This window comes from Penicillium verrucosum (assembly GCF_028828655.1).
Source record: "Penicillium verrucosum strain IBT 35672 chromosome Unknown utg000001l_segment0_segment0, whole genome shotgun sequence".
Taxonomy (NCBI): domain Eukaryota; kingdom Fungi; phylum Ascomycota; class Eurotiomycetes; order Eurotiales; family Aspergillaceae; genus Penicillium; species Penicillium verrucosum.
The window spans coordinates 2,591,850-2,616,441 of record NW_026643210.1 but is presented as its reverse complement, the minus strand read 5'-3'; the positions used below and the strand labels follow the sequence as shown (position 1 = coordinate 2,616,441).

The window sequence follows — 24,592 nt, the reverse complement described above, 5'->3', positions numbered from 1 at the left end:
AAAATCGTAGGTTTTTTCTATTGTAAAGCCGGTTGTAGTTGGATGGTGACTTAGGTATATGTTCCTTTTTAGCCCTATGACGCTGTGTTCACGTGACCACAAGCTTCCCCGCATGACCGGTCCCTTCGCCCGAAACGTCATTTGGACATGAAACGAGAGCTCATGCCGATATACTTCAAATTCCAAGAATTTCTGTGTCCGATACAGGGTAAACTACTTCCTCCATCTCGGGTGTCGCCTTTTGATCTTTGTTAAAGAGCCAGTCGGCCTTAATCTGTCAATCTCATCGAGGTCCAAGCTTTCTTTGTACATCTTTATCCCGAGCCAAGATACCTGTGGCAATGTACAGGGTCCATCAGTGATTGACATTGACCTTGGAAGTAAGTTCTTAGCCTGGTATATCCGGTATCCCACCCTATCATGTCCCTCTTAATGAGCCCCACGGGGTGAGGGGCATATCCCCCCAAGACAAAGGCATTCCATTGTCACTCTTCATGGAAAAGGCTTTCAGGTGTGATTTATACATGTTTCAAACCTCCAGAATCTCCTGGCACCTAAAAGGGCACTATAGAAACCATAAACTACTCGTCCACGGGGCTATTCTATTGGCAGTCATTTGACATCTGACAAACGGTACAGCAAAACTCATCCGTTTCTCCGGCGCTATCATTCCGCTCTTCCACCGTATCACCCGGTCACACTAACCCGCACCTCGGGGTTGCATACCATTTGCACTATTGAACAGCACTCTGTAAGTACTTTGCTCAATCTGTGTTCCTTTTCCTTCTCCCCTTAGGCCCGAGCCGGATCCACATCTGTCGAGATCACTCTACAATCCCTCCATATAAAATTATCATGCTCTCTTCCTGTCTCGCGCCACCTTGCTTTCTTCTTATTTCTGCATGATCTTTATTTTGTGACCTTCGTATATTCGCATATATCTTCTCTTTTCATCCCCTCGTCCCCTTACCTATCTGTCTGCATCTGCACATGACATAGTCTCAATGCCATCATACTGTCTCCAAGACTGCCACTACTTCTACCGCACAGCCCTACGCCTCCTGTCAATCCCCACCGTCCTCGCTAGTCGCTACGCCTGATTTATCTTTGCTTGAAACGTTGAACACATCTAACATCATGTCTTACTCCTCAATGGCAGTCCGATTCTTCACAGCCCCCAAACCACTCGGTGATTCCATGGACACCGACTCAAACAGAAGGTCCGGGTCTGACCCCCAAGGCCACACGGTCATGAGACCAAATGTCCCTACTGAACAGCCCTCCACTGAGGTCGCTGAACCCCATACCCCTAAGAGCGAAGGCTTGACTTTCGCAAACCAGGATTCGCTACCTAAGCTTCCTATTCCCGATCTGGGGGATACCTGTCGCCGATACATAGACACTCTGCAGGGCTTGCAGAGCCCGCGTGATCATGAAGAGACTAAGGCTGCTGTTCGGGACTTTCTAAAGAATGATGGTCCCCTTCTGCAAGAACGGCTTAAGACTTATGCTGGTTCAAAGACAAGTTATATCGAGCAATTTTGTAAGTCTATTCATAACCTAGGATTTGATGGGAGGTTAGCTGATAACTGCTAGGGTATGATTCTTACTTGAATTTCGATAATCGTAAGTTGGATTTCCTGTTGGCATTTTTTGTGCCCATCTAATATTCGCAGCCGTTGTTTTGAACCTCAATCCATTTTTCCTTTTGGAGGACGACCCAACTCCCGCCAGAAATCATCAAGTTACTCGAGCTGCGTCACTGGTAATCTCATCATTGGCATTTGTTCGAGCTGTGCGCCGGGAGGAGTTGCCCCCTGATACCGTGCGAGGAACGCCTCTTTGCATGTATCAGTACTCGCGCCTTTTTGGAACCGCACGTCTGCCTACCGATAATGGCTGTGTCATTAGCCAGGACCCCTCGGCTAAACACATGGTTGTTATGTGTCGGGGACAGTTCTACTGGTTTGACGTCTTGGATGACGATAGTGATCTGATCATGAGTGAGAAGGATATCTCGCTTAACCTGCAGGTGATCATCGAGGACGCGGCCCATACTCCGCTTCATGAGGCTGCCAAGGGTGCTTTGGGTGTACTCAGCACAGAGAATCGAAAAGTTTGGTCGGGGTTACGCGATATCATGACCAAAGATTCCAGATCTAACAACGCGGAGTGTTTGAACATTGTCGATACCGCGCTTTTTGTCCTATGCCTGGACGGCACAGAGCCATCCACCATGTCCGAGCTTTGTGCTAACATGCTTTGTGGCACAAGCGAAGTCGTCAAGGGCGTCCAGGTTGGAACTTGCACCAACCGGTGGTACGACAAGCTGCAAATCATCGTCTGCGAGAACGGCAGTGCCGGTATCAACTTCGAGCATACCGGCGTGGATGGCCACACGGTGCTGCGCTTTGCTAGCGATGTGTACACCGACACCATCCTCCGCTTCGCAAGGACTATCAACGGTCAATCCCCAAGCCTATGGGCAACCAGCAGCCCCGACCCAGCGAAGCGCGACCCGCAAAGTTTCGGAAACGTGAGCACGACACCGCGCAAACTAGAATGGGACATGACACCCGAGCTTAACATCGCGCTCCGCTTCGCCGAATCCCACCTCTCCGACCTGCTCTGCCAGCACGAGTTCCAAGTCCTGGACTTCGAAGGGTTCGGCAAGAACTTCATAACCTCAATGGGCTTCTCTCCAGACGCATTCATCCAGATGGCCTTCCAAGCCGCGTACTACGGCCTCTACGGCCGAGTCGAGAACACCTACGAACCAGCCATGACAAAGATGTTCCTACACGGACGCACGGAAGCCGTGCGCACCGTAACACCCCAATCCATCGACTTCGTCACAGCATTCTGGGGCGAGAACGCCGCCGAACAAAAGGTCGAAGCCCTCCGCACCGCATGCAAAAAGCACACAGACGCCACCAAGGAATGTTCAAAGGGCCAAGGCCCAGACCGCCACCTTTACGCCCTCTACTGCCTCTGGCAACGGTCCTTTGACGAAGGCCTCTTCCCAGACACCAGCTCAACAGGCGGATACTCCAGCCCCGGTGAAACACAATCCCAAACCCAAAGCCAAGGCCTCGAGTCACCGAAACTGTCCTCCTCCTCCCCTTCAGATGACGGCCTCTCCTCGCCGGGAAGCAGCACACGCGCCTACCGCACAACATCCGCGCCAACACCCGCGATTTTCGCCGACCCTGGCTGGGACAAAATCAACAACAGCGTGCTGTCGACCTCGAACTGCGGAAACCCGTGTCTGCGACACTTCGGCTTCGGTCCTACATCCGCCGATGGTTTCGGCATCGGATATATTATCAAGGACGACTCGATCTCGATCTGCGCGAGCTCCAAGCACAGACAGACGTCGCGGCTTATGGACACGCTTGAGTCGTATTTGTTTGAGATTCGGAAGTTGCTGCGCGCGACGAATCGCAAGCCGACGAGTCCGCGTACTAGTCGCGCAAGAGAGACTGAGGCGCTTGCGGAGAGTTTGCAGTCTGAGTCGCATCGGCGTGGTCGGCTTGTAAGAGGTGGGGGTGTGCAGGGTGCTGAGACGCCTACTTCGGCTGCTGATAGTAGCTTTATGGAGGATGATGGGATGGGCGGATGTAAGTTTTTGAATTCTTTTTTCTTATGCCTTTGGTTGCCGTTCTTTTGCTAACTTGTTATTCTTACTAGATGGCTTCTTTGATGCTGGTATGCTTCTTCATGCGCTTAAGGGTCTCAATGCGGAACGGGAACAACGCGGCGAGAAACCTGCTAGACGGAGGTTTGTGGGGAAGAAACTTCATCTTAATGAATATTGATCGTGTTGGGTTAGAGCGGAAGGGAGTATTTAGTTATTTCAATCAGAAAACGAATGGATTTATGCCTGCTATATACTTTGTATCTCTCATTTCCTAAAACGGACATCCTCGGCAAATGTGGGGAAATCTCCGACATCGGATTAGCCGACTTAGCTTATAGCCTTCTTAACATGGCTGAATTTCAAATTTGACATTGCATATATAATTCATTCTATAGAATCACCGTATCAATCTACATATGTGTATTCTACCCTAAACGCCATGACTATCCACGTCCTCCCAAAACGGGCGCCCCAGTTGCGGGCTCCCCTAACAAGGCATTTCACAACCACCCCCCGCACCGCCAGTTATGCGGACACGCTACCAAACCTCAAGATTGGTGCTCATACCAGGGTATTATTCCAGGGATTTACGGGTAATTATTCCTATTTGTTTTAATCGAGACGTATCCCGCAATGGAATGCATGTAATGCTAATCCCTACCATAGGAAGACAGGCGACTGCCAATGTCAAGGAATCTCTCGAATGGGGCACTAAGATCGTGGGCGGCGTTAAGCCTGGAGTTGAAGGCGAACATCTAGGATTACCAGTCTTCCCATCTGTTAAAGCGGTATGAGTATTGGATTGATTATTCTCTTGTTGGTGAGGGCGTAATTTAAAACCAGTTGACTGACGAGCAGCCACCTCCAGGCCCAAGAACGGGAAAAACCCGATGCATCCGCGATTTATGTTCCCGGAAACCAAACTGCCAAAGCCATCGAAGAGGCCATTGAAGCGGAAATTCCACTCGTCGTAGCTGTGGCGGAACATGTGCCGATCCACGATATCCTTCGGGTATGACATACTTACGATTAATCGTGCTGGTAAAGATTAAACTGTCTTCGGTAACAATATTACAGATCCACTCCATGCTCCAAACACAATCCAAGACCCGTCTAGTGGGCGCGAACTGCCCAGGAATTATATCCGCCGTCGGCAAATGCCGAATCGGCTTCCAGCCATTACCTTGCTTCGCACCGGGTAATGTCGGTATCGTGGCTAAGTCTGGGACATTGAGCTATGAGACTGTGGCATCGACGACTCGTGCGGGACTTGGTCAGAGTCTTTGTATTAGTATGGGAGGCGATGTGTTGGCTGGCACTAATTTTGTTGATGCTCTCAACCTCTTTGAGAATGATCCTGATACTCGGGGTATTATCCTCGTTGGTGAGATCGGGGGTACGGCGGAGATGGATGCCGCTGAGTGGATCGAGGATTATCGACGGAAGAGTGTGGATCCTAAGTAAGTTATTGCGTCTTTTATTTGTTCTCTGTTGCTTTCGAATGTAATGCTAATTGATCTTGGATAGGCCCATTATGGCTCTTGTTGGGGGATTGGAGGCACCCCCTGGGCGGATTATGGGACATGCCGGGGCCTGGGCTGCGCCTGGGGAACCAGATGCAGAAACCAAATATCGAGCGCTTGAGCGTGCTGGCGCGGTTATGGTTAACCATCCTGAGAAGTTCGGTGAGGGGATGAAGACTTTGTTTACGAATCAGTCTAGTCGGCCGGGTACAAATGTGAGAGTTTGCTTTTCTGAATCGGATCTGACGTATACTGACATACCCACAGTCAATGTCCACCAGCTCACAAAAACACGGGTTTCATACTATGAGACGAGTTGCGCCAATCTCGAGACCGATCTCTCAACACAAGCGTAATCTTTATATCAAGCAGTTCCAGGCATTCGATCTCGTCAGGCAGAAGTCTGTCCCTGTGAATGAGTCGGTTTCCAGCTGCGATAATTCTATTTCCATCTCTATTACAGTCGACAGAACAGCTTCATCGCCATGCATTATTGCCTCACCGACATCCGACTTGAACACAGCTCAGTCGCATAAATTCCCATTTCCTTACACTCAGACCGAATTCAAAACCTCTGTTATCGCTGCTGTTGCCTCGCATTTGGGTCTTCCACCCTCTACGCACAAGCAGCTTGCAAGCTTTGTACAAGCCCTCTGGGAAATTTACAAGGAGAAGGAGGCCTTTACGCTAGAGACACAGATTGGCATCTCCGCCGATGGTGCCTTGGAAACTCACGGTGCGCGTTTCGGCTTTGACGATGCTGCATTCCGCAGCTCAGGCCGACAGGAAGATATCCACAAACTTCGGAATAAGTCCGAAGAAGTCCCAGAGGAAGTTGAAGCCGAAAAGGACGGAATTGTTTACGTCAAGTATGTAGAAGCACATCCATGACTCCCAAGGTTACTCTGTATCTTTACTGACATACAATAGGCTGGAAGGCGAAGGCAGCATTGGCACACTTGGTATGTCTCTTATCTACGTCCCATTCAAACGATAGAGGTGTTTACTCACAATGTCTCGCAGTCAATGGAGCCGGTCTTGCCATGAACACAGTTGACGCCCTCACTATTCACGGCGGCCACTGCGCGAACTTCCTTGACACCGGTGGTAAAGCTACTTCGGAGACTGTCAAGGCGTCATTCCGTGTGATATGCTCTGACACGCGCGTCAAGGCCGTCTTTGTTAATATTTTTGGCGGACTAACTCGTTGTGATATGATTGCTGAGGGTATTATCTTGGCTTTCCGGGATTTGAATATGAAGGTTCCAGTGGTTGTGAGACTGCGAGGTACAAATGAGGAACTGGGGCAGAAGATGGTAAGTATTATTAGTCTGATTATCGGCTACCATTGTCTAGTTGCTGACTTGGATATTCGTAGATCGCGGAAAGTGGGCTTCCTTTGCATGCATTTGATGGATTCGAGGAGGCTGCAAAGAAGGTTATCGCGTTGACTAATTATCAATAGTTGCATAGTTAGTTAGCAGAGACACATGTAGAGAATCCTTCAGGATAAAGTCCTATACTAGGGAATATAAGAACAGCGATGTTTATCATCTATATAAAACTGTGCGCGTATTGGAAAGCATACAAAACAAACATAACTATAAATACATGTTCAATAAGCATGGATGGACACTCAGCGGCTCCAGTAGAAAACCAAATCTTCAAAAGCCTTCCCAACATCCTCAAAAGGTACCTTGTGTCCTATCCGAGCCTCCAAATATTCCAAAGCCTTTGCCTGCATGGTCTGGGATTCCTCGCATGTGCCCAAAATCCCAGAAAGCCGCCACCATATTCTAGCGGTCAGAACGCCAGAGATATAATTCCCGGAATTAGCCGGTAGCTGCACAATCCGAAGGGCCTCTCTGAGGCATTGTCTAGAGCGAAATCAGCATTTAGTATGGAATATAGGCGACCAAAAGGCCTGTGATGCAAAACAGCCACAAGAGTTGAATACAATACTTACTCTGCTTCCCTGATATGCTGATCCGCAAACTTGGGCATGGAGAGTATGCACCCAAGTTTATTCCATGAATCCGAAGAAGTGAGATGGTCAGGCCCCATAGTCTCGCAGTAAGTGGCCAGGGCCTCTTTGTGCAGCGAAAGTGCCTGGTCGTAGCACCCCTTCTGCAACATTATATTTCCCATTGTGTATTTTGCAGCCTCGGGATTTGTGTTTGGTTGGTGTAGAGCTCTTCTCGCAGTGAGCTCCGCTTTCTCTAGGTCGCCTGACCAAAGGTAGCAGCATGCTAGATTCTGCGTTAAGTTGCCCAAGCTCCATTCCTGCTCTGTGCCTAGTTTCATGCAACATTCGATGGCGTGCAGCAGAAGGCGTTCAGATTCCGCATATTGTTTCATTCCGGTACACGCATTGCCATGCGCGGACAATATCGATTTGTAAAGAGCCGAATGATGCAGATCGGGGTCTTCGGTTGCTGCTTCGTCAAAGTACGCCTGGGAGAGTTGTATTGAGTGTAGCATATCCTCGGTCCTGCACTCTTCTGCACAGATCCTTGAGTGGTAATAGTACAGTCGCGCCAGAATAATGGAATCCAAGGGATACACTTTGTGTATGATGGCCTGCGCTTTCTGGAAGGCCTCCTGCCCTAAAGCATACTGACCAGTTTCAAATCCGTAGCTGTAAATATGAAAGTCAGCATTGAAGATTATCCGCTATACACTTGTGAAGAAAGGAAAGCTCACTTCACCAGGTGACTCAAACATTGAAGGAGCATTGCTGATACGTGGCCAGGCGCGCCGGAGACAGTTTGGCGGTAAACGCTGAAGGCATGACTCAGAACCCCCTCGATAAATTTCCATCGTTGAGGCTGTCTCACTGAGACCAGGTCGTCTTCGGGTAAATAGTTATGGATGAGTTCAGTGGCAAGGTGGATGGAATTCTGGAATCTCTCAAGACTTTGACTCAGCCGTCGAAAAGTTGCCATTTGAAAGAAACGATGGATCCGGAGTGTCTCTTCTTGTTCGTTGAACTCGACGAAAGATTGACTGATCAAGCCCTCAACGGCGTTGAGGACATTCATCTGGTCCTCCAGGAATGCACCATATCTATGCTTCATTTGCCTCGGATGAAACAGCTGTGTTGGGATTGAATCGGGATCAAAGAGAGATAACACATCCAACAGGACCACTGAATCTGAAGATAACATGGTCATCGACATATCCCAAACTGTTATCACGTTTTTGTTATAGTTCGGTATGGGGAAGGAATCAATTTCAGCATGTCGAGTTTGATAAAGCTTGAAAAACTGGGATGGACTGCATCGTCTTGACCTCATGAACGATGCAGCCTGTCGGAGGCAAAGAGCCAATCCATCATATTGCTGAGAGAGGTCACGGATGGCTCTGATATCCTCTGAGCTCCAATTTCTGTCATCAAGTAGTGATAAGAGAAACTGTGGGCCAGTGTTATTGTCAAAGGTTGCCGTAGTAATGCCGTGCTGTGCGTAACCCTCTTCACGAGTAGTAGGATTATTGCTAGTAATTATCACCGAGCCTTGTCCCGAGCTCGGCCAATATGACGACAAAATCGAAGGGTTGTCGGCATTGTCAAAAACAATGAGAAATGGAACCACTATTTTCAATTCCTGTTAGCGGTATAATCGTGGATTATGTGTAAAGGGCATTTGGAATCTCACGAACGTAAGTTGTTGATGAAATGAAGAACGGCTTCACGGGCCTGACCTTCGTGGGTGAAAATGCCCAGTGCCCTCGCCAAGGAAATAAACTGGGTATTGAGTTTGCTTACGTCGTCTGCATATACCCAAAGCACGACATCATATCTGCCCATGCGACGGTACATGTACTCTTTGGCCAATGACGACTTCCCACTTCCACCCAATCCGTGTATCACAACACTTTGTATGCTCTGTGCATATGGCTGGGAGAAAATGGAATCCAGACGTGTCATCTGTTCTTCTCGTCCGAAGAATTGATCATTCCGAATGCAATTTTGTAGAAATCGAAACGGAAACGAAACCGGTAAAGGTACTGGAGGTGATGCAGGTGCTGCATGTGATGTTTGGAGGATATCGAGGATGTGAATGTCGTGCTTATGAGAGGCTTTGATAGCAGCCGTAGCAATCAGCCGGTCAAGATGTTTGGTGTACTGCTCGATAGTCTTCTGGGACTTGGTGAATTGACTATTGAAACCAGGAGAGAACCAAATGCGAGCCGTGTTTGCTGTATATTGAATCAAATCAACCAATGGGTCACGAGAAAGGAATCTCATATAGCTGTCTTACCCAGTGACGACCTCCGAAAGAATAGGATAGCTTCCACGAGGAATTCAACAAATGCACCACAAGTCTTCTTCAGATTCCGTGCAAGCTCGGCATGATCGGATGGGGGAAGATTTCAGTCCAGTCTTGTACAAGAGGAAGATACATTGACAAAGCCTCGATCATGTCAAGTAGTTGCTCATGCATATCAGAAGATGTACTTGAAACCTATAGATTGAACTTCTCGTTAATAAAAGCCCTCGTCGGGTGGAGGAAGTCTCTCGTACCTCGAGCAGGACTCGCATGCCCCCCCATATCAACCCGACTGGTAGGTTACTCTGGCCGACAACAACATCGATAGCCTTCCCAAAGGATAGGATATGGGAAGAAATTTTTCCAACCCGCCCCATGATAATGTGAGATTTGCTTCCCTGGTACTCTGATTCCAATGGCTGGAACATCTTCTCTAGACCAGTTTGGTCAAAAGATATAGTGTTCTGTAACTCCATGATTCTCTTTCTGTCTTTGGGCTTTAGTTTGGATAGGTGACTTTGAAGTGCTTCATCCCAAAACTCCGCCGCCGTTGTTAGATTACTTTTCAAATATTTGATTAGTCTTGGTCTATTAAGAACGACTTGTGTTAGGATACAAACCTCATGATGTTAGTACCTTGAGGCCTAGTTGAGACCTTGAGTAATAATAGCACATCAATAGGACTGCTGAAGGTCTTTCCAGGGTGCCTCTTCGTGAAGACAACAGGGGCTGTGGATTATAGGTGAGTTATAGCGGTATAATACAGCTGGATAAGACCAGTTTTGGAAAATACAAGAGTGATCTCCATCCCCAACCTGCAGAGAGGATGCAAGTTGAGTTTCAGAGAGCCAAGCCCTACACCGAGTAATGCAACATGCCAACGGAGTTCAGCTGAAGTAAGGCCACGCAGACCATGAAACATGACTTGTGATCTCCGAGCATGAGCATAACCATGATTCAGAACCTTCTTAATTCTTCCTGTATCTTACATCGTTCATGTCCTAGAAGATCCCATTTCCGTTCATCCATCAGTTAGTAGGATTGCTACACTTCAGAATTGGGCGTTTGATAATCGAACCCCTGTCTGAGTTCTGACGGATATCTAGAGGCTCCCCATGACTAGCCATGTAATTTTGGCCGAGTAATACCGATTCATCGTAAATACCGGATGTAAATACCGGGTGTGAAACGCTAACGGGTAGTCCGTATATGCCTTTCCCCACCACGTAAGTTTGGGGACACATGACGAAGATTTTATCGCCAATTACGTGCTCTCCGGGTCATCCGTGGGTTTGATCTTGCGACGTGGCAGAGGCTGAGTGTAATCACTAATGCAACGCGCATCACACCTGGGCGAAGCTAGCGTACATGGGAGCTTACCTCAATAGGAGGCACCGTACGCTAACTATATAGAGTATAAGGAGAGGACCTACTAGCGGGCGGGGTAACATGGAGATCATTGGAACCAACAAATCATAGATATTGCCGCTCTTGCCGCCGAAGGCTTGAGATTAGTCTTGAAAGTAGTTTAGGAGTGGTCAAAAGAGAGCACCGGGACCTGGAAACTTATTACCTTGGAGAACGCCACGAACTGAGTCAAGGCAAAGTTTCAAATCTGTTACCTTGTGACCACGTTGAAAGTCATGTCTACACCGGTTTTGCGTGTTGGAAGTGCCCTGAAGTAGGTCTTTTCTTGGGCTTTATATCTTGAATGTTGTGTGTATGTGTGTGTGTAACTAACCTTCCAGGCCCCTGGCTGGCAACATTAGAGCAACCACAGCGATTACACGAACAACTAAAGAACAACCGTGGAAAGCCTTTTGGCCCTTGGCCCCCGAGAAATATACCGAAAAGGAACGAGCCGAAATGCCTTGGTTGACCTTCAAGTACGACAAGAAGAACAAACCAGAGGACCGTGCTTGGAGAGCATGGTGCATGCAGAATCAGTCAACTGTTGCTAGAAGAGGAGCTTGGTAGGGGCAAGCTATTCGTTAAGAGGAGACCGAACAAAGCTGTGACGGATACCTACCTTCTGACAAGCGTTCCCTTGGCGCACTTCACGGAATCCTCTGTATCTATGAAATCAAGTTCTTACTCCATCGTATTGAAGCTCTCCGTAAGATCTTCTAACTCGTGACCATAGCCAAGCATTCATTCACAATGTCGATGTTTACGCATCTAGCTCTTATACTCTTAAGAGCCTGTGGGGGCAAAACTCGCTGGAGTCCTGAGAGAAGCAACCGATTTTGTGGAAGTGACAGGGCCACCCGAGCGCGTAGGGGCATGGACTATTCGACTCACATACTGTCGAAATTTGAAGACTGCTTGGCAAAAGCCGGGAGAAATGCCCCGGAGATGAAACTGGAAGATAGGGTCGGGATGACATTATTCATCCTTTTGCTTTTTGCTGAATAGCATATGGATTCCACCAATATATCCTTCACAAAATAAGACCAAGCAGACATACTACCACAAGGAACCGACTAAGATTCTATATCAAACGCCGAGACGGGAACAGAAGGCGTTCGTCCCAAAAGCAATTCACTCATCACCTTCCCACTTCCCGGGCCGAGAGTCACTCCATCACTATTATGACCAGTATTGATATAAAGTCCCCCTACTACGGCTTGTTTATGTCCCACTAGGTCCGTGGAGCAAGAACTGGCCGTCCTTTGCAAATCGTTCGGATATCCCAAAAGAGACCATTTAACTTTTGTTATGATTGGTTTGTTGGGAACCGCGCATGGGCGATAGCAACGCCCGGTATCAAAGGCCTCCAATGCCTCGTCTGGTCCAAGGGACAGATACTGACGGGCCACTCTCAATAAGGAATCAATCTCTGCTTGTTGCGGCTTGACATTGTCTGCAAATTCTGGTAAAATCTCTGGTATTGCGCCCCATCCTCCCAAATACAACGAACCATCGAGAAATGAAGTTATGTCCATTGTGTCGGAGTTTGATAGAACATTGTTCAAAAATATCTGGGTCGAGTTGGCATATTCATCAGATATCTCCGGGCGGGGATTGCGAACCCGGACATGATTTCCAGCTGACCATGTTGTATTCATGCGAAGTTGCACGGTTGCTTCTGGGAACAACGTAGAGAATATGTTGGGAGACCAAGGCCCACCTGCAATTACCAAAGCATGGCATGGAATACTCTCAGTTGTCTGGGTAGTCGTGCTAGATTTGATGGTAACGCTGCGGAAACTCTCGGTATTCTCGGCCTGTTGGACAGAGGTGACGAGAGAATTAAAGCGAAACTGCACACCCAAATCTTTGCATTGTTTGTATAAGAATTGACAGAAACGCGCCGGGTCACTATTCATATATCACACAGTTAATAGATTCCGTTCACATGATGTTCTGGGGCACATACATATGAGAGGAATGAGGCACGGGCGCCAGCAATTGCACTGACCAGTGGTCAGAAGACTTTATCCAGTCGGGTAGGCTAGATAAATCCGTTTCCACAGGAGGTACTGGAGCCCATGAATCTGGTGGCAATAGGTCTCCTGTGAAATTTTTCGGTGTCACACGGAAAATATTTTGGTCCCTAAAACCCCAATTCTTCCTGCCCTGATAAGTTGAAGCTAATTCCTTATGTAGCCCATAGGAAAGTTCCCCCAAAGGTGAAACTGTGTCGCTAAATCCAAAATCGCCTAATCCCCCTGTGGCACCACCAGATGCCCCGGGGCAGATGTCATGCGATGGCTCAACCACAACCACATTTGGTCGAGATGACAAAGAAGATGTACCATTTTCTTTCAGCGAGAGAGCTAGATAGTAGGCCGTTGAGAGACCTATAACACCAGCGCCAAGAATTACCGTGATGTCTTGCTCGATTGGGAGGGCATCATCGTAGACACCATCGACTGGTTGTTGGAGTAGGAATCCGCCGGTAAGCAATTTGGCGGGCGCTGAGGACAGAAATCGGAAAATTGATGAAAATAAATCCATGCTTTTCTTGTGGATGAAGGAATGCTCGAATAAGGTCAGTGATTGACCTCCAGAAATTGGTTGTCAAGCAGAGGAAGGAAGGGGCCTTGATCGGTTGTAGGTCCTCAAGGATCGAGCGGTGACCGACCAGTATGGCCACGGCATAATGTTATTAATGACACGTAGGCAGGCAGCCTACACATACTAACTAGGTGCTTCGCCATGCATCCAAAGTCGCTTTCTCCTTCCTAGATTGCACATACCTAGATTGAAGTCATATGTTACATGTAACATGCAACTCTTATCACTAAAAATGATGACATTTACCTAGGTATTCATTCCCTATTGGACCCAAGGTTGCTTCTTATCGCGGAGTTGTGAGCCTACGGAGTAATTTCCACGGTTTGGACATACTCCAGGGCTCCAGGCGCATGATATTAGTAACCCAATATGTAGGCCCCCCGGGGCCCGGGGGCCTGACCACGTAAAGTTCCAACCTTGGAAGGTTAACCACCCGCAGTTGGGGCATTCTGTACCCACGGATCTACCCACGGGTGCCCCTGCCCAGGTGGACCCATGAACCCGTGGACCCCACTTCCCCCGCTCCTTGTGTATTCCAAAGGTTTGCAACGGCCGTTTCTCCTTCCGAGTTTGTTGTAATATGAGACATGGGCACATGCATAAAATGAAGGACAAGGATTATCCTCGAATTTGCAATACCAAGCTCGGTGGCAGGGGTACAGTACAGACACGTTACCAATGATTAGGGTAAATGACCGGTGCTGTCTAGATACAATAATACAATAATACGTGTGGAAATTTTAATGTTAATATGAACCACATGTCGTTTTTCCCTCACAGGATCACAGGAACATATACCTTTGACCCAAATGCTTCTTCAACTTGCTCGAAACCGGACTCCTTCCGCGTTGGCTCTCCACGTCAAAACAATGACGACCAAGTCCTCATCAAATTGGTCGTCCAAGAAGTTGACTGAAGGATTGACGGATACTACAAGAGTCGCCAATTATACAAATGGTGGTCCTTTTGAAGCAAGAACAGTTCGAAGAATCATCCTTGGTTCAACCAATTTCACGTATCGTCTATTTTTGAAGACCCCATATACTTTGGGACAGCAGCAAATCAAGACAGCAATCTTGAAATATGCCGCTCCACAAACCGCAATGCATCCTCAGGTCGAATTTAATCCTGAGAGGCAACTCTACGAATCTCGTGCCATGGCCAGAATTCCATGGAAGGACATCTTTCCACAGCCATACAAAGGTTTGACCTCGCTACCTCCCACAATAGGAGTTCCACATTTGTATTGGGAAGATCCAGCCAGACGGATTATCATCATGGAGGATTGTAACCCACGCAACGATTCAGATGTGTGGGAAGAGAGATCGCATTCGGCCCGGATATTTCTCGAAGAGATTCCCGAGTCGGAACACAAATACAACACAGCGAACGTTATCGGATACCAACTCGGGGCTTTTCTAGCAAATTTACATAACTGGGGTCGTGACCCACGCAACACAACCTTGGTGCAGGGTTCCTTTGCTGGTAATTCGTTTGCCAAGGCTCTAACTATTCAGGAGGCCTTCTTGGATTTTGAAAAGAGTATTGAGCGCATTGGACATTCCGAACCAAAGGCATGTGCACTAAAGCTAGAGAATCATATACACGAGATGCAGACTCAAGTATCAGAAAATTTAGAAACAATGATCATGGGAGACTTTTGGTGAGTTTGGTGTGTCTTTGAAACAATTAAACCCTTCGCTTACTTTTGCCACCTAGGCCGGGAAATTTCATTTTGGCATTCAACGCCGATGATGACCTAGAACGTTTAAGCATTATAGACTGGGAGTTTTCCATGATGGCACCAGCCTTTGTCGACCTGGGGAACTTCATTGGGGCAGTCTTTGTCAATCATTACTTTGAAAGCAATGACGATGTCTACATTTTCCTTTTGGAATCTTTCAAGGAGGCCTACACCCAAGGAGCAAAGCACATGGACATTCGGATGATCATGAAATATGCAGGAGCTCATGCTATCCAAGCTCTCGCGAGAAGGGTAAACTCGCCTCGAAGTAGAGCAACGAAAGAGAATGCGGCATCATTCTTGACTCGTCAGCTTCAATATATATCCGATGAAAGCACAACCGATACACTCGAAATAGCGTTGAGAGATATGAGATTGAGTCGCCTATCGATCCATACAGATAGAAAGCTTGCGTGAATATTCCATATTACAATCAATTGTTTGCTTTCCAGGTCTCGTTCGGAAGTATCTAGGAGCGAGAGTCGATTGTATTAGATAGGGCACCTTCTAGATACGAGACGAAAGAAATAATGCGAGACGGGGGGAGCAGGAATAGCGTACCTCTTCATGTATGTGTTCCTTTGCCGATCCTCGTGGATACACAACTATTGATTGACATTCAAAACTTTCTCTTGGCCGTGCATTGACTGGTGCGAGGGGATCACGGAATGCGGCATGGGGACATACTATATAAAACACTAGGGGTTAGCAGTCATCTGAATCCCGAGCACGGAGGACTCTCAGTTACCTCTTGCGTTTCCCTTGGTTGCAAGCGAGTCAAACGTCTTGAAAATTAGAACTTCGTCTGGCCGTTGATCCTCCAGATAATACCACTTGTGGCTTTCGTTGTAGAGAACATTGTATGTTTCGCGAATGGCATGAGTGTATATATTGTCGGACGCAACCAAATCATTTTCCTTGTCCAATGATCTGTAATCGAGCATTGCCAGAGGCCAGTCGCGCAGCGGTCCGAAAAGTGGCCTCCAAACACTGACACAATTACACAAAAATGTATCAGTTCATGATCAAACCTCTTGAGGCTTTAATAGCATACCTTAGAACCTGCCATCTTCTGCCACTCAGATCGGAATAGCCACCTTCCGCAAGTGTGTCTTGTATCTCTGCTCTTATACTATCCGGAGTAAAGTCTTCAAGAATTTGTCAGGTCCATCGAACTCAATGTGGGGAAGAGAATAAAACCTGAAATGGGGGTCACTAACCGACATGTACCCCCTGAACAGGTTGAGGGGTCATGGCATCTGTGCCTCGGGGCAAGGTTGGGAATTGAGCGTCACGACGACGAATCTGGGCACATGTAAAGAAGGGGGTGTGAGTTTGGGGTGTCATTTATCTTTGTTTAACTTCATACCTGTGACGAAATGGGCAACACGGCCTCTGCTCCTTGAATCTTCCTCTTCAAAAAGCTTTGCACCGCTGGTATTACGTGTGTTTTCACCTTTTGCATATCATAATACTCCTCCAATGAAATACAGTCGAAGAGAGAGTTTGGCCCACGTATCTCCTCGTGGGCAACTTGGAAGCCCTGAACATCCAGTTTGAACTCATCCTGGCGTGACCGTATGCCCGTCACGGAAATTCCCGTGTAAGGGACCGATACCTCGTTGCACTGCTGACCCGGAGGAAGTGCCCAGTGAGGAATGTTTATGTGATAGGGTTTGGTTGTTTGATACAATGGAAGATTTTCCAAGTAGTAAAACGATGCATAGGTACTCAGATGACGGGCAGGAACCCTTCCTTGGGTAATTCTTCTAGACTGATCGTATTTAGTATAACATCCATGGATAATAAGTTGAGCACTTGTGTAGCTTACAAGGAATGAAGTCAACATCATGGTGAAGGGCGAATTGAGATTTCAGTTCGAAGGAAACCTTTGAACTGCTTTGAGAGGGGTGGAACAGTGGACTAGTAGTTACCTAGGTACATATATACTTAAGACTAAGCAGTCTGACGCAGGACTGTATTGTTTCATGAAATATAAAACAAAAAATACGCACATTACTAGCTTGTCAATTTGGTAATCCATACTCTACCTACGTATTTATGTAACTAACTAATATCCCGGTCATTTCCAATCTGGGAAGGTTTTCCATCCACGTCACCTGGGATTCTGCATTGCGTCTCCACGTTGGGACATAACTTGCCTTACAGTGCCCATTCAAAGTGTACTCTCCACAATACTGTAACCACAAGATGTTTATCTGTTCTCGTGATCTGCTTCCTCGCCAGCTACGAGTAGCGGCTCCCGCTCTTCATCTGGATACTCATCCACGCTCTGTTTCGGCTCTCCCTTCATGAAGCAAGACACTACAAATGCAGTGAAGAAAATAAACTGGCTCGGATGTCAGCTGTTAGGTTCCAGAATTAAAGAGAGAGAGAACCGTATACCGTCAAAAGCATGAAAGGTAGAGCAAGCCAGCGTCCACCAATTTTCAAAGCCCTGCTCCAAGTAAATTGTAACATGGGGCTCGCAATCAGATGAGCGATGGCATCGGTGGTCGCTACCAGCGTGTATAGCTTTGCTGTATCACTCGCTATGGGGATGTATGAAGTCAGAACAGCGAGGATTGAAAGCCGAACGCCGAATCCCAGCGCATAGACGATAAGTGCTGTGGATTATGTTAACACCAGCCAAATGATCAATTTTTCGACCTGGATTTACCAATAATAACTAAGCTCAACGTAGGCGCAACTGCCAATGTTGCTGCCCCAAGACCGAGTAGGAAGCTGCTAGCCCGGGCAACGCAAATGTTAATGTCGGTGATAGACCAGCCTGCTCGTTTCTCTAGTGCGGCGGAGATAGCAGGCAACACAATTAAGAACGCCAGAATATTCACAGCCGACACAACAGACAGCAGTGTTGCAACCTAGTTCCTGTCAGAAGGACTGTTTTCAAGGAATTTGTTTCGCTGACTTACCTTCCCAAGCTCTATATCGAAGCGAACAGACACATATGGTAGAAGTATCTCAATCAAGTTTGCCCGGAATTGGGCAAGGAAAATGGTAGTAATTCCAATAACTATCCGGTAGTCTGAAAGGAATTTGAGATAAACTTTGATACCACTGAAGTTCAAGGCAGACATGCCTCTCTCCTGTGAAGCTTTCTCCGGTAGGGTTTCAGGCATATGATAGAGGATAGGGAAGGTGAGTAACAAAGAAACACCACACACAACATAGGGTAGCCAAAGCGAATATTGAAGGCTTCGGTATGTGATGAGAGGTCCAATGAAATCTGTTATCAGTACAGCTGAGTACACGCGGTAAAAGCCGTTGCTCCTAGTTTTTTGTTAGCTGCCAACTGGTAGAATGGCATAACTCAGATATACCTATTTGATTCTTCCGATAGGTCCGAGACCATAGTAAGACAGATTGCGATCGCGATGGCTGGACCACCGCCAATAAGCCTAAATAAGGAGGATAGCCAAACAACCTCGACAGGCAATATATCCCATAATGAACCTGCATGAGTTCAAAGTAAGTTTTTTATTTGTTACAGTATTGACATATTCATCTTCGACCCGACCAGGGGAACTCACATGTCATGTAAATCCAGCCCATGCTACAGAGTGTACCGAACACCGCCAGGGCGAAGGTTATGCGGCGCCCGTAACAGTCGGCAAAGTTTCCGATGACAGAACCGAAGAGTATCACTATATTGGGCTCGCACTGCGTTTCCTTTTTCTCGCCAGGTAATCTCACATCGCGGATGACTCACAGGGAAGGCTATCGAAAAAGCTCAACAGGCCTCGATAGTACGCCAACTGGACTTGAACTGGGTTCCCCTTACACATCTTCTCATCTATAGGGCTAGTTGGATCTGTCGATCGATGAAGTCTCTGACAGATGGCATTTTCGAGGAGACGAATCGTGGGCACTCTCTGCACGCTTTCCTCCAGCTCCAGCAAGATGACCAAGCCGAATATGAATACCATGGGTGGTATACGGCGAATAAATGCCCCGGTTGTCCCATCTTGCTGGAATCTCATATTCCGTAAAGAAAGTGGATAGAATAAATTTTATGAAGCAAGTCCACTCTTCAGATGGAGGTGACAAGGGGGTTAGGATCGCGGTGAGAACAAGGGGGCTGAGGTGAAAACACATAAATGCCAAGCTACGGGTACGGGTACGGGAGATGGATACCACAGTGGACCTGCCCCCACCTGGGCACCGTTTTATTTGAAACCCCTGGAGTTGGAATCTTGCAATCTTGGATATAGGATAACACTGGAAACCTTGGAAAGTACGTTCAATATTCTTATTATTCCATTTGAAATGGCGTTTACTGTGTTATAAACCTCGTCCTAGTCTTACGGCCAGGGTCCGGGGCCGAAATCAGTCCAGCCCCTTCGTGCTGACCTCAGGAATAGTGCCTAATGAAACAATTATTTTACGGCCATACTAACGACAATCTGAGCTGGAGGCACTACAGCTCCAATCAAGTACCGATATCCCTTTCAATAATGGCCAATCGTGATTATATTGTACCCCGGCAATTGGGTACAATGAACGGCCCACAGAAACCCAATTTCGTGAACATTTCGGAAGGCCATACTTACTTGTCGAGATCCAGGTAGCAGATTTGGTACCACACAAGGCGTCGAGTCTGGCATTCTGCCGGTGAGAATCCACACTCTTCGGGCTCACGATGGAGTCCCATGCATTCTGCGACCCTCGCCTCATCGACACACGTTGGAAGCTGAGACACCAATAATATGTTTAGTATATGTGACATCTGAGCAACTACGCAATAGATACAGGTGATATAACCTCATCATATTTATATGCACATACCAGATACGCCACAAAGGCCTGCAAAGTTTAATCTTGGACGATTGAAGGACATTGCCTTTACTGAGCGCAGTTTCTGTATCAATCTACAGCCTTCGCTTCATCTCATCTCGGACGGTGTGACATAATTCAAGTGCCTGTACTTTGGACATGACAACCACAGCAGAGAATATAGCGGAAGACACATGGGGTGCCGGGGTTCACGGCATTTCATTTTGCGTCGGCGACATTCGAAGCATGAAGACATAACGCGATTGCGGCACCGGGAATTTTCACGTTTTGGGGCTCTTTCCTCACTAATACCAGGGTCCAGGTGTAATTGAAGCCATCGTGTGCGAGTTGTAGATTTAGTGAAATGTAATCTTGCAGGGGGTTGTAAAGGGCCTCGGGGTTATACAAAAATGAGGGAAATGCCTTTTGGGGCTTAGCTTTAGTCTTAATGAAACGCACCAATCATCTCTAGATCTAAAGGAGTGATTTACTATTCAAGCTGAAGCGATGCTGAACTGCTAACACCTCGTACTTGAGGCTGCCGAAGTGTAAATGTTTATAACTACGCCTACTACTCTCTAAATGCATTTCTCCGGCTTCGTTGGCCTGTCTCTTGATCGTGCGGGTTACCTGGGTGCTAGGGTTGAATGATCAGGGCTGTGTATCTCAACTATGTGATTTGATGTAACTATTTAAAAATATGGTACATGGTGTTATGTAATGTATGTTTGCCTGTCAATCCCATCTTCTCCCTGTGGACAAAACATCACCAACCCCAGAATGGATCAGGTACAAGCCTCGTGTCATCCTCTTTCTATATCAATGATAAACATCAGATTAGTAGCTGAAAGGTTCAAAGACAAAGTAATTATAGTGACTCACACTCGCTGTCGATTGGACGAAGAAGGAAGGCCGCATCGACTGATGGATCCGAATGTTGGGCCTCCAAGTCAGCTCCCTCCCCAGCTGCTACCACTAGCGGGGTTCCCGAGGGGTGGAAGGTGAAGGTGTCATCATTATTCTGGATGACTCCGAAAAGCTGCGCATCGTTTCCAAGCGTGTCCACTTTGCACTGATGGTCGCATGCAAGCATCCCCTCGGTGTAGATGTTTTGTATAAAGAAGTCGGGACCGGAAGCGACTAGACGCCAGTGCTCAGCTTTTTTGCCTTCTGGGTGTACCAGCTCAACCTGATGTTTGAGACCGATTGCTTGTTGGATCCCCCAAACATCTCCAGAGCGTGCGGATTGGATCTCGTAGACTCCGGTGCTTTTCAAGGCGAGGGTTTGGCTGAACAGGCTGGCCAGGGCGGCAATGGTAGCAACGGCGTACTTCATGTTGTGCTTTGGATACGGAGGCTCGGCAATCCGATTTTTGGGAAAGAACGATGATGGTACCGGTGATGGAGGGTGAACCAGGGGTTTAGAGGATTTATACAACAGACAGATAGAAGATCGAAGTATCAAAAATGATACTCATCATTTTCTTGATGTTTTATTATGCATTATGCTACTCCGTACTCCGCACTGTTATTGGTATATTGCTTCAACTGATGCAGGTTATCAATAGCTTGATGCTCCATATAGGTACCGAACTGGAGAAATGATGTGTAAGTCAGTTTCTTTTGTTAGCTCCAGGGCTTTTAATGTAAGGGGTCAAATGAGGACTTGGCATTATGTACTTCGAAGTTGCTATAGGCACATCAGTTAAGCCCCTTAGTTATGAATTCATTATAAACATGTTCAATCATCATTATTATCTCTGAAATAAGAATAGAAGACTTTAGATAACTATTGATGCCTGACAATCCTGAGGCATAAAGCCGAACCAGAAAGGTCTAGCCCTTTTTTTCCTCCACGATTGACCAGGGATGCCACCCGGCGCTGACGCCATTAATTCCCGAGTTCTATTTCGAGCCGAAACGAATCTTTCTTGAATTGAAATGTATACTTAATCCTCCTGTTGACCATTAACCATTAACCACCCTTCCTGTATATTTATTCCCCGTTACACCCGAACTCCCACGTGCCAGTGTCATGTCTGATCCAAGCGCCGAACTCGAATCCACACTCCGCAACCTGTCCATAGGTGAAAAGGGCCCGGTACAAGACATTTCCCGACCAAACGTGAAAAAGCTCCCAACAGCAGCCGTGACGTCAAATAAAATACCCCGCAAACCCGTCGCAGACTCCTGGGAAGATGAAGCAGACCTCTCCGCCCCAGAAAGCGAGGAATCCCAGCCCCACGACGAAGATGCTAGCCCGGTGCTATCGCCAACCATCGGCGCCGAGGGACCGCTAGGTCCCCCGCCCACACCTATCTCCCCGCAGACCTCCAACCCGTGGACGGCGAGAGCTGCTTCTCCTCCTTCGGCGCGGGGAGCTCCTACCCGTCGTCCGGAGAAGCAGACTGCTGTTGCGGAGCGGCTGATAGCCGGTGCATTGGGGATCCGCGCTCCGAAGCGGACGGAGCAGCAGCGCGCTTATGATCGCTCGATTAAGGAACAGGAGATCCGGCGGCGGAATCGCGAGCGCGAAGAGAAGGCTAAAGCTAAAGAGGAGGAAGAGAAGATGAAGGCTTCTGTTTGGGACAGTTAGATTGTTTTAAGGGGAGATCTTGGATCATATCAGGGGCGATTGGCTCTCGATATATGTGTACATATTGTTGAATTGGATTTGTTTACATGTCTTCTCTTTACGTGGCGGATTATCATGGGCCAAGGAACAGGTGGCTCTTTGTTTTGTGTGTGGGCTTGGACTTTACTGGCCCATAAAAAATAGATGTCTACAAATGGTTCATCAACTGCACCGGGGAGTCAACTGCGGGGTTTCCTAGCCCGGGAATTGATTGATAACCCGTTGCTTGAGGCGTCTAGTGATGGAAGGGTCTGATGTGCAAAGTACCACATAGTATATATCGACGCGCAAACCTGCATCGAGATCTAATAGACCATTTAAGGCAATAAGCGAGACAAGATGTTACACCATCTCCACTCTCCCAGGAAAGGATAGTCTCTACTAGGTTGGCACACGTATTGGTTTCTTAGTCCTTGGTCGAAATACAAAGCCTAGATCAAAATCAAACTATGTCTACGCGATGCGGTCATGGGAAATTTGTTGTAGCGAAAGCACCCTCAAAGTCTGCAGAGAAGACTAGGTGACCTTTGATAATCATCATTCATAAGAAGAAAAAAAGCAGTATGAACGCCGCCCCTTCGCCCATGGGCCGTCATGAGGATCCTCTATCCACTGCTGGCAACCAGCCCTAGCGTATCCCCCCCACGTATGTCACCCGTATGTCACCCCAGCAGCCTCGTTTCGTTGGAAAGTGCGACTCTAGCGTGTAGAGCTTGTGGTCTAGCAACCTCCAATCTGCTCCTGGTGGACCTCCAAGGTGTCACCATCCGCCATATCGAGCTATTTTCGGTCAGTCTCAAAGTTCTGAGAAACCAATGGATGGCAAAAAAGAGGGGGGAATGTCCGTACAGTTTCGGGCGAATCCTCAGGGCGAACCCGGGTGCCGTCAAATAGGAAACGAACAGTAGACATTTGCTTTCCTTGTCGTTCGCAGAAGGCATCCATAAGCTTCTTCAGCTGCGTTGTGCGCTTGATCTTGAAGAAAACTTCGTTGTTGTTATCAGTCACCTTAATGTTCAGGTGCTCGGCAGCGGGAGTGGTGCCTTCTTTGTCGGACATGATGAATGACTGTTGTAGTCTGGATTTCGTTAAAACGCCTACTTTGTATGGGGCACGGAATGGTGACGAGGCAGAATGCTTACAACGGTAGAAGAGTTCAGGAACCTGTCCAAGCGGGGCTTTGAATTATGTCTGAAGAGTTTAAAGATGGTTAAACCATGATTTCAACACTTGTTGGTGGGGGTCCACAACTGAATTATGAAGTACTCACCTAGAAGACTAAATCTTAGAAGCGAGATAGTGAAGGTTGTGGAAACGGCGAAGTCAGAAGAGGGAGGAAGAAGAGAGATCAGCGGCGGCGGCAGAATAGCGCACTCGCCCCACGGTCTGAAGGCGGAGAATCTATTTTGCGTTTGGCTCTTCTATCACTTTCGTCACTTCAAAGGAACAGTGTGTCTACAACTCTTTGTAGAGTACAGTTTTGGATAATTGCATTATGGTATGAAAGAAATTTATCAATATGAACATATGGCCTAGATGCTAAAGACCTTTGTAGGGTAATTTAAAGCAAGATCTGTCGCACGATCAACCGTGCAAGCCGCGTGCTGTATGTCTCCCTGTCCTAAAAGCGTCCATTTGAGTGCCTAGGTGGTATTGCTAGCTCTTACTGACAATGCAACAGTGTGCCATTCAAGGTATTTTCCAATTGATAGCATAATCATATTCACGCACAACAGCCTAACCAAATCCAGATTGCTTGCAGAAAAACTCCTTTAATGAGGACAAATGCCAGGCACAAATTGATGCTTTGTACGAATGCTGCAATGCCTTCTACCAAGCACAAGGTGACCAGGCGTCTACCCTCAGCTGCCCTAAAGCAAATTTGCTGCGGTTGAAGATGAAGCAACGAGCTCAAGCAGCAGAGAAGCAGTGATGATGTTTTATATATGTATTTTTAAATTT

The 24,592-nt window shown here is 47.4% G+C and overlaps 11 protein-coding genes across 11 annotated transcripts; 5 read left to right on the top strand and 6 right to left on the bottom strand.

Annotated features, from left to right (window-relative positions):
- Nucleotides 1-1,137: 1,137 nt before the first annotated feature.
- Nucleotides 1,138-6,628, top strand: N7516_000967 (ATP-grasp fold subdomain 2; the record flags this gene model as incomplete). The annotated part of the gene is made up of 14 exons (XM_057213689.1): nt 1,138-1,543; nt 1,597-1,626; nt 1,677-3,620; nt 3,691-3,781; nt 3,833-3,843; nt 4,036-4,233; nt 4,307-4,428; nt 4,509-4,652; nt 4,718-5,100; nt 5,168-5,378; nt 5,431-6,032; nt 6,094-6,125; nt 6,187-6,479; nt 6,542-6,628. 14 exons carry the CDS (start codon nt 1,138-1,140, stop codon nt 6,626-6,628), a joined length of 4,554 nt encoding a protein of 1,517 aa, XP_057075572.1.
- Nucleotides 6,629-6,799: 171 nt separating this feature from the next.
- Nucleotides 6,800-9,412, bottom strand: N7516_000966 (uncharacterized protein; the record flags this gene model as incomplete). Its single annotated transcript, XM_057213688.1, has 4 exons — nt 6,800-7,040; nt 7,130-7,801; nt 7,867-8,755; nt 8,824-9,412. The coding sequence occupies 4 exons, from the start codon at nt 9,410-9,412 to the stop codon at nt 6,800-6,802; spliced, it is 2,391 nt and encodes a 796-aa protein (XP_057075571.1).
- A 1,665-nt stretch (nt 9,413-11,077) lies between these two features.
- N7516_000965 (uncharacterized protein) lies at nt 11,078-11,411 on the top strand (the record flags this gene model as incomplete). The annotated part of the gene is made up of 2 exons (XM_057213687.1): nt 11,078-11,115; nt 11,183-11,411. 2 exons carry the CDS (start codon nt 11,078-11,080, stop codon nt 11,409-11,411), a joined length of 267 nt encoding a protein of 88 aa, XP_057075570.1.
- A 506-nt stretch (nt 11,412-11,917) lies between these two features.
- Nucleotides 11,918-13,394, bottom strand: N7516_000964 (NAD(P)/FAD-dependent oxidoreductase; the record flags this gene model as incomplete). The annotated part of the gene is made up of 2 exons (XM_057213686.1): nt 11,918-12,755; nt 12,814-13,394. 2 exons carry the CDS (start codon nt 13,392-13,394, stop codon nt 11,918-11,920), a joined length of 1,419 nt encoding a protein of 472 aa, XP_057075569.1.
- Nucleotides 13,395-14,263: 869 nt separating this feature from the next.
- Nucleotides 14,264-15,615, top strand: N7516_000963 (phosphotransferase family protein; the record flags this gene model as incomplete). Its single annotated transcript, XM_057213685.1, has 2 exons — nt 14,264-15,117; nt 15,174-15,615. The coding sequence occupies 2 exons, from the start codon at nt 14,264-14,266 to the stop codon at nt 15,613-15,615; spliced, it is 1,296 nt and encodes a 431-aa protein (XP_057075568.1).
- A 323-nt stretch (nt 15,616-15,938) lies between these two features.
- N7516_000962 (uncharacterized protein) lies at nt 15,939-17,050 on the bottom strand (the record flags this gene model as incomplete). The annotated part of the gene is made up of 5 exons (XM_057213684.1): nt 15,939-16,188; nt 16,253-16,346; nt 16,419-16,503; nt 16,568-16,972; nt 17,030-17,050. 5 exons carry the CDS (start codon nt 17,048-17,050, stop codon nt 15,939-15,941), a joined length of 855 nt encoding a protein of 284 aa, XP_057075567.1.
- Nucleotides 17,051-17,413: 363 nt separating this feature from the next.
- Nucleotides 17,414-19,202, bottom strand: N7516_000961 (MFS general substrate transporter; the record flags this gene model as incomplete). Its single annotated transcript, XM_057213683.1, has 7 exons — nt 17,414-17,548; nt 17,605-17,825; nt 17,879-18,083; nt 18,135-18,492; nt 18,543-18,675; nt 18,753-18,866; nt 18,932-19,202. The coding sequence occupies 7 exons, from the start codon at nt 19,200-19,202 to the stop codon at nt 17,414-17,416; spliced, it is 1,437 nt and encodes a 478-aa protein (XP_057075566.1).
- A 1,661-nt stretch (nt 19,203-20,863) lies between these two features.
- On the bottom strand, nt 20,864-21,331 carry N7516_000960 (uncharacterized protein; the record flags this gene model as incomplete). Its single annotated transcript, XM_057213682.1, has 1 exon — nt 20,864-21,331. The coding sequence occupies one exon, from the start codon at nt 21,329-21,331 to the stop codon at nt 20,864-20,866; it is 468 nt and encodes a 155-aa protein (XP_057075565.1).
- A 699-nt stretch (nt 21,332-22,030) lies between these two features.
- N7516_000959 (uncharacterized protein) lies at nt 22,031-22,591 on the top strand (the record flags this gene model as incomplete). Its single annotated transcript, XM_057213681.1, has 1 exon — nt 22,031-22,591. The coding sequence occupies one exon, from the start codon at nt 22,031-22,033 to the stop codon at nt 22,589-22,591; it is 561 nt and encodes a 186-aa protein (XP_057075564.1).
- Nucleotides 22,592-23,350: 759 nt separating this feature from the next.
- On the bottom strand, nt 23,351-23,689 carry N7516_000958 (SUMO family protein SMT3; the record flags this gene model as incomplete). The annotated part of the gene is made up of 2 exons (XM_057213680.1): nt 23,351-23,410; nt 23,480-23,689. The coding sequence occupies 2 exons, from the start codon at nt 23,687-23,689 to the stop codon at nt 23,351-23,353; spliced, it is 270 nt and encodes an 89-aa protein (XP_057075563.1).
- Nucleotides 23,690-24,125: 436 nt separating this feature from the next.
- N7516_000957 (uncharacterized protein) lies at nt 24,126-24,563 on the top strand (the record flags this gene model as incomplete). The annotated part of the gene is made up of 4 exons (XM_057213679.1): nt 24,126-24,128; nt 24,186-24,236; nt 24,312-24,324; nt 24,382-24,563. The coding sequence occupies 4 exons, from the start codon at nt 24,126-24,128 to the stop codon at nt 24,561-24,563; spliced, it is 249 nt and encodes an 82-aa protein (XP_057075562.1).
- Nucleotides 24,564-24,592: the final 29 nt, after the last annotated feature.